The sequence below is a fragment of the Dermatophagoides pteronyssinus genome, unplaced genomic scaffold, assembly GCF_027571235.1.
Source record: "Dermatophagoides pteronyssinus isolate colony J.1.1.1.1 unplaced genomic scaffold, Derpt_VIB-CSIC_2022.12 sq0131, whole genome shotgun sequence".
NCBI lineage: Eukaryota > Metazoa > Arthropoda > Arachnida > Sarcoptiformes > Pyroglyphidae > Dermatophagoides > Dermatophagoides pteronyssinus.
The window spans coordinates 1-7,190 of NW_027461613.1; the positions used below are offsets into that span (position 1 = coordinate 1).

The following is a 7,190-nucleotide window of genomic DNA, read 5'->3' on the forward strand; positions in this document are numbered from 1 at the left end:
TAAAAAAGTTTATTTTTTATTTAACACATAACATAATAAAACCATAACAAAATGTAAATAACAAGAAGATGATTTGCTTCGGTCCAACATCTCTTTATACTTTCACTAATTAGATGATGAAAGATAAATCCTGATAATGATTGACAGTTGTCAATCCTTAATTAGTAATTGATAAACATCAGGTTCATTAGTGAAAATGATTAATTAGACGAAGGACACATTCATCTATGTTGATTATTCATTTCAAAACAATTTCTGTTATGTTACATGTCCTCCCCAAGAGAAGTCTCAGGGGGGGAAGGTTCCATTTCTTCTGCTTGATGATTAACATAGTTTAAATGAACCATGGCAAGCTTTCCGAGATTTTCATTTGTTTTGTTTTTCAAACCTCGGAATTTATACCAAAACACTGCCAAAACAATAACGATCACTATTGCCAAAAAAGTAATAATAACGCCCAAAATTATGAATCCCCAGGGATTTCCTCTATTTTGTACATTAATTTGCCCAACAGCGTCTCGATATTCATTCAGCAAGTAATTCAGGTGTTTATATGATTTCTCATACTCAGCTTGTTCATGGAATAACAACGCGTTGATTGTTCTAGCATTGTGATATTCTATTCCAAAGGTGGCCCTTCTCAAACTTTTCTCCACAATGTATTCATGTCCGTCGATTTTAAATCCTTGGTCCCTTGGAAGACGGTATACCACATTCTCACATCTAGATGTTTCATTTTCCACTGTCAACGTTTGGTTATAGCAATAAATATAGACAAATTGGGAATCAAAATCGATTTGTTGAGCTTTCCTATTCTGATCTGCCCATTCGAAGTCGTTAAAGCAGGTCTCAATTTTCCAATAAGCTTCTTTCATAGGGGCTTGGATTCGGCATTCATCAGGATTTGTGACGAAAAAAGCTTCATTATGAAATCCGTTAGGATGAATATCCATTTCAATAGCACAGTCCCGTTTAGTATTTACGGACATGTATTGTGGTCCAGTATATTTAAAAAAACATTTTTGATTATTATGTTCTTGAAGGATCTTGAACGGGTGTGCTTTATAAATTTGATACCTTTTCTCGACCAATGGAACAATAAAATTTAGTTGTAAAACAAAGTTGTCCTCATCAAATTCACAACCTTGTGGTTCCCACAATTCCCAGGTTTCGTTGATTTGTACTATTCCTGGGAAAATATAATCGATGTTTGCTTCTATTCTTGACGTCTTCATTTCACGTAAAAATGTCATCAAATGCGGTTGTAACGAATACATTCTGGCATTTAATTCAGCTAATTCAGCCATGGCTTTATCTTTGTGCGATTGATACTTGTACCGTTCACTCCATTGTTTGACCATCTCCTCGTTGAACTTCGATTGTACGTTCAAAGCCTTTTCAATTCTTTGATAATCCTCCTTTGTTTCCTTTCGATACGCATCCACTTTATAATCCAGTGCATTTAACCAAAAATAGCCCACAATACCAATGCCTACGGTTATGGCTGAAGCTATTATACTCCGTTTCTTTCTTGGATTTTCTATTTTTTTCAGCATATTTGGTGTGTTTATACAATTATTACGGAATATAGGCATGATTTCGGCATTATAAAGACAACTGACATCGGATGTGTTGATATAGGGACCAATTATGTAGATATTTGATAACTTGTTGGCTTCAACCCAAATTTTACATGGATCATGGAGTTGAATTATGAACGTACGGTATTCAGTTCCAACAGCGATTGCATGTTCAGTTTTTTTCCAAATAATAGGGTCTGCAGTTGGTATTTTAGCCATAAAAACAAATGGAAAGAGCGCAAATAAAAGTAAGACCATTATCAAAGAGTGGTAACGAATGGTTTTCTTCACTTGTGATTCGTGCATCTTTTGTATACTGCCATTTTTTTGAACTTCTACAATTTTATTTTGTGATGATATCACTTTGTACGGTCCATCGTAAAGCGGATCTAGTTTTTTTCGATTTAGTCGATTTCCGGTTTCAATATAAACCATGTCACCTGATTGAAATTGTGGATTTGTTCGTTTTTTATTAAAGATAATTTCATTTTTCTGATGACTTTTTTGACTGTTTTCAAAAGCAATTTGTCGGTTTTGGTTCAAATTTTGATTTACATAAAGACCATGGTTATCATTTCCAATTAATAGATAAAGTGGTGGAAATTTAGTGCTGTCATGGATTGTTTGATTATATTCATTAGTTGCTTCTTCTGCTAAGCTAGTCCAGGCTCTTGGACGTAACAACTGATTTGTTTGCCATATTTTTTGTCTTAATCGATCAATAATAGTTTTATTGACTCGTTCTGCCATACCATTTGTTTGAGGATGATCGGATCTCTTGTAGATTAGGAACCCCAAAACACCCTTTGTAGATTAGAACCCCAAATGAACCTCTTGTAGAATAGAACCCAACCCATAGTAACTCAATGCTAACTTGCTACATACATAAATAGAATAAAGCAAATGAACATTCCTTGGTTTTAATTAATCAAACTTAATCTCGGCAGGTTAGGTTAGGTTAGGATGGGACAGTTAGGTTTTCCGGGAGGAAAACCTAACTGCTGACAAAATATCTAATTTAAAAGATATGATGTATTTCGTTAGAATTGTAATCGTTTCGTTCCTTATTAAGGTTCATGTAGATTAGGAACCCCAAAATGAACCTCTTGTAGAATAAGAACCCAAAACAGCATTGGGGTTCCTATTCTACAAGAGATCCGGATGATCTTTAGGAATGAACATTAATCCAATTCCATTATTTTCCAAGTAATGTTGGAATATACGGCTATGTATAGCTGGATAATTATCCGCCACTACTAGTTTAGGATTGGCAATTGTTTGTATTTTTTGAATTAGATTGATGAAATCTATTGACGTTTGTGTCTTTGAACATAATATCCATAGGAATCTTGAAAAAGCATCAATTGCAAGATGGATATATTTCTTTGGAGATCCATAATTTGCTAGGCCTCCAATTGTGTCAATATGCACAATTTCTAATGGTTCACGTGCTGGTCCAATCTGTCCCAAGAATCCAAATCTTTTGGTAACATTTTTCGTACGTAGGCATGTTTCACAGCTTCCAACAGTTTCCTTTGCAAGGAGTTGTATTCCTTTTGTGAAATATTTGTAACAAAAATGCTCAATCAATTTACTCATTCCAATATGCCCCAAGCTTTGATGAAGTTCCAATAATTTTTGTTTAGCTGCTGAAGTTGTTAAGACCAGTCGTCGTCGATCATGATCTCTTCGAATGATAATGCCATTTATTTTTAAACATTTTTTTGGAATTTGCATTGTTGAATCACCATCATCTATCATTGTTGTTGGTAATATTTCTGAAGATTGTGGGCGTGTCATGTCAATAAGTTCTTCTATTGGATGGCGTGAGAGGAAATCAGCTTCATTGTTTTTTATTCCAGGAAGATATGAAATCTTAAAATCATACTGAGCCAACCTCATTGCCCAATTAAATAAACGTGTTCGTGGTTTTTTGATTTTTTTGAAACTTTCCAATGGTTTGTGATCACTGATGATTGTAAATTTTCGGCCACATAATTTGACGTGCCAATGTTCAATGGCTTCAATGATTGCCAAGCATTCAATTTCGGTAGCTGAATATCTCTCTTGATATGATAATAACTTTCTGGAGAAATAAGAGACCGGAAGTTCTTCGCCATCTTGATGTATTTGTTTGAAAACCGCCCCGACGCCTACAGAACTGGCATCTGTATAGATTTTAATTTCTAACGACGGGTCAAAAATTCGCAAAACTGGTCCTTCAGCTAGAATTTGCTTTATATTTTCAAATGCTTTTTGAGCTTCGTGATTCCATTCAAATTTTTGATTCTTCTTCAATAATGAAGTAAGAGGATAAAGCAAATTTGATCTTGATGGTATAAAGCGATGATAATAATTCACCTGTCCCAGAAATCCTCTTAGTTCTTTTAATGTTTTGGCGGTGTTGTTTTTATTAAAGCGTCAACATTTGACGTAAGCGGTCTTATTTCGTTTTCTGACAGTTTATGCCCAAGATATATCACATTTGATTTAGCAAATTGACACTTTGATAACTTCAATTTTATATTTTCGGTAACCATTGTTTTCAATACCTTTTTAAGATGGATTAAATGAAGGTCAAAAGTGGTTGAAAAAATAATTATATCATCAATATAATTATGAGTAAATTCTGCTAAGCCATTTGTTCGAAGAATATTCCAGATTACTCTTTGAAATATCATTGGTGCATTCTTTAAACCAAACGGCATTCGAATCCATTGATATTGATCAAATCTTGTTATAAATGCCGTTTTATGTCTATCCTCAGGTGATACTTCCAAATGATAAAATCCTGAGGCAATATCCAATACTGAAAAATATCGTGCGCCAAGAAGTTTTTCTTCAATGTCTTGTATTGTTGGCATTGGGAAGTACTCAGGTATGGTTACTTCATTTAATTTACGATAATCAATACATAAACGTGTTTTTTTTCCATCATCCTTTTTATCGACAAGGACTACAGGAAATCCAAATGATGATTTTGATTTTTCAATAATTTTATTGTCGAGCAATTCTTCTATTTGATTATCAATTTTGGCTTGGTCTTCCATTGAACAAGGATATGCTTTTCTTACGATCGGCATGTTGTTATTTAATCGAACTTGACATTTTTCTGTTGAAATTTTACCAATGTCAAATTTAGTCTTTGCAAAGACATTTTCATATTCTTGTAATAGGATGTTCATTTTTTTTTGTTCGTTTGATCCGGTTTTGGCTTCAATGTTATAACAACTTTTTTGAAATTCTTGAGGTTCTGGTTGCTCTACCATTGACATTTGCATTGGAATTAATTCATGTTTTCCAGGAAACAACATTATTTTAAAAGCATGAATATCATCACGTCCTAATAATATTGGCATATCGTTGTCGTTTACTAGTTGAAAAATGACCTTACGTTCCATTGTTCCCAATTCCATTTTTGCGACGCAAGCTTGAAGTGATTTGAAACGGTGTTCTGTCACTTTTATTGAAACATTATTTTTATATACTTTTAGTTTCAAATTTTCACAGATTGACTTAGAAATGATGTTTATGTTTGAGCCAGGGTCTAATAAAATTGTAATTTTTGTGTCATTTATTCGGGCACGAGCCAATACTGGGGGTATTGTTTTCTTCTTTTTTTCATTCTTTACCGAAAAACATTCTTGTTCAGTTTCAGATTCATCTGAATTTTCAGGGGTACTTAGATCAATTAATTTTGATTCGTTGGCTTCCAAAGAATTTATAGATTTAATTTTTGTTTGTTTTTTCTTTGCTTCATTGTTCGAGCCATTATTAATTTGTGATCGCCAATTTTGTTGTGTTCGGGTTGCTGGACAATTCTCTAGTTTATGTGAACCATTACATTGTGGACAATGTTCAATATTACGGCAATAACGAAATGTATGGCCTGGTAGATAGCAACCACTACATACTTTTGCTTCACGGCATAATTGATTTTTTTCTGTGTATGATAGAACACGATTGCAATCTTTGGTAATATGAACATTACTACCACAAAATATACACGTATTGCGACTTTTTCTGGATGAGCTGGCCATAGGTCTTGAAAATGTCCTATTATTTGCTAGAAATGGATCTGCAATATCTTGCAATTTGTCTACGACATGTTCGAGATATTTGATAATCTGTTGAATGTCTTCATTATCTATTCGTTCTTCTAAAATGGAAAGTCTGATTGGCGAAAGCTTTCCTTTTATTTGTTTTGAGAGGATTGTTACTGTGAAGTCATCGGCACCTGCTCTTTTGAGATTTAAGTAGGCACTTCGTGCTGATGTTGTCAAACGTAGATATCCCTCTAAATCGTAATCGCCATTTGGTGGTTGCAATTCTGAAAATTTTTTTAGTACATCGTTCTTTACTGCAAACATCGAATTGAATTGACGTAACAGTGTACGTTTGGCTGCCTCATAGTCATCATCAGTTGAGTAGCCTTCTAGCCATTTTCTTGTTTCTGGATCTAATTTCGATTTCAATATCTGCAATTTTGTTGCATCGTCTAAATCAGTTTTGTCGACGTTGTTGCAAAATGGTTGGAAAAAATCGTTGAAATTGCGAAAATTTCCATCAAATTTATTGATGAATTGTACCCTATTAGCTTTAAAGGGTGTGCGGATTGAACAATTGTTTTCAATTTTATTGTTGATATCTTGTCGTGATACAGGTTGATTTGTGAATGATGAATCTGGATTTTTCTCATTCGGGATGTTTGTAATGTCAGCGGAAGATTGTGAATGTTGAATTTGATTCAAATAATATTCGTCCAATAAATTTTGTGAATCTGTTTTTTCAAAATCATTGTTTATTTTATTATTATTGAGCTCTGGGTTTTGATTACCCTCAAGTTGGATTAAAAAAACTTCTTGCTGTAAATGATTTAGAATTTCTTCATTTTTTGTTGTTCTAAATATTAGTGGTTCACATTCATAATTTTCAGAATGCTTTTCCATGAAAGCATTCACATCTTTTTCGTACAATTCAATTCGTAGCAATAGTTGTCCGAATTCAAAAGCCAATTTAATCGGTGAAATTTCTTGATTTTGATGTTTTTGATTAAGTGTTGTTAATAATTTTTCTAAAATTTCTTTGCTCTTTGTTAGTTGTTTGAGCTGTTGATCTGAAATAATAAAATCAACATTCATTATCTTAGCTGTAGATTTTTTTTTTTTTGAAGCGGAAAATGATTTCGTTGAAATTTTGAAGATTGTTTAAAGTTGATTTGATATGAGATTTTGTTGAAATTTTGAAGATTTGAGATTTGATGAAAGTCAATTTGGATTTTTCTTGAAGTTTGATCTTGATTTGATCCTTGGGTCTTCCCAAGGTTGTATCCTGTTGGCTTATAAAAAAGTTTATTTTTTATTTAACACATAACATAATAAAACCATAACAAAATGTAAATAACAAGAAGATGATTTGCTTCGGTCCAACATCTCTTTTATACTTTCACTAATTAGATGATGAAAGATAAATCCTGATAATGATTGACAGTTGTCAATCCTTAATTAGTAATTGATAAACATCAGGTTCATTAGTGAAAATGATTAATTAGACGAAGGACACATTCATCTATGTTGATTATTCATTTCAAAACAATTTCTGTTATGTTAC

At 33.0% G+C, this 7,190-nt stretch overlaps 1 protein-coding gene across 1 annotated transcript; it reads right to left on the bottom strand.

The window, feature by feature from the left end:
- Nucleotides 1-76: 76 nt before the first annotated feature.
- Nucleotides 77-7,183, bottom strand: LOC142646190 (uncharacterized). The gene is given in 3 exon segments (XM_075824432.1): nucleotides 77-2,355; nucleotides 2,731-3,974; nucleotides 3,977-7,183. Coding segments are annotated over 3 exon segments (6,081 nt in total). The 5' UTR covers nucleotides 6,722-7,183; the 3' UTR covers nucleotides 77-263.
- Between the last annotated feature and the right edge of the window lie 7 nt (nucleotides 7,184-7,190).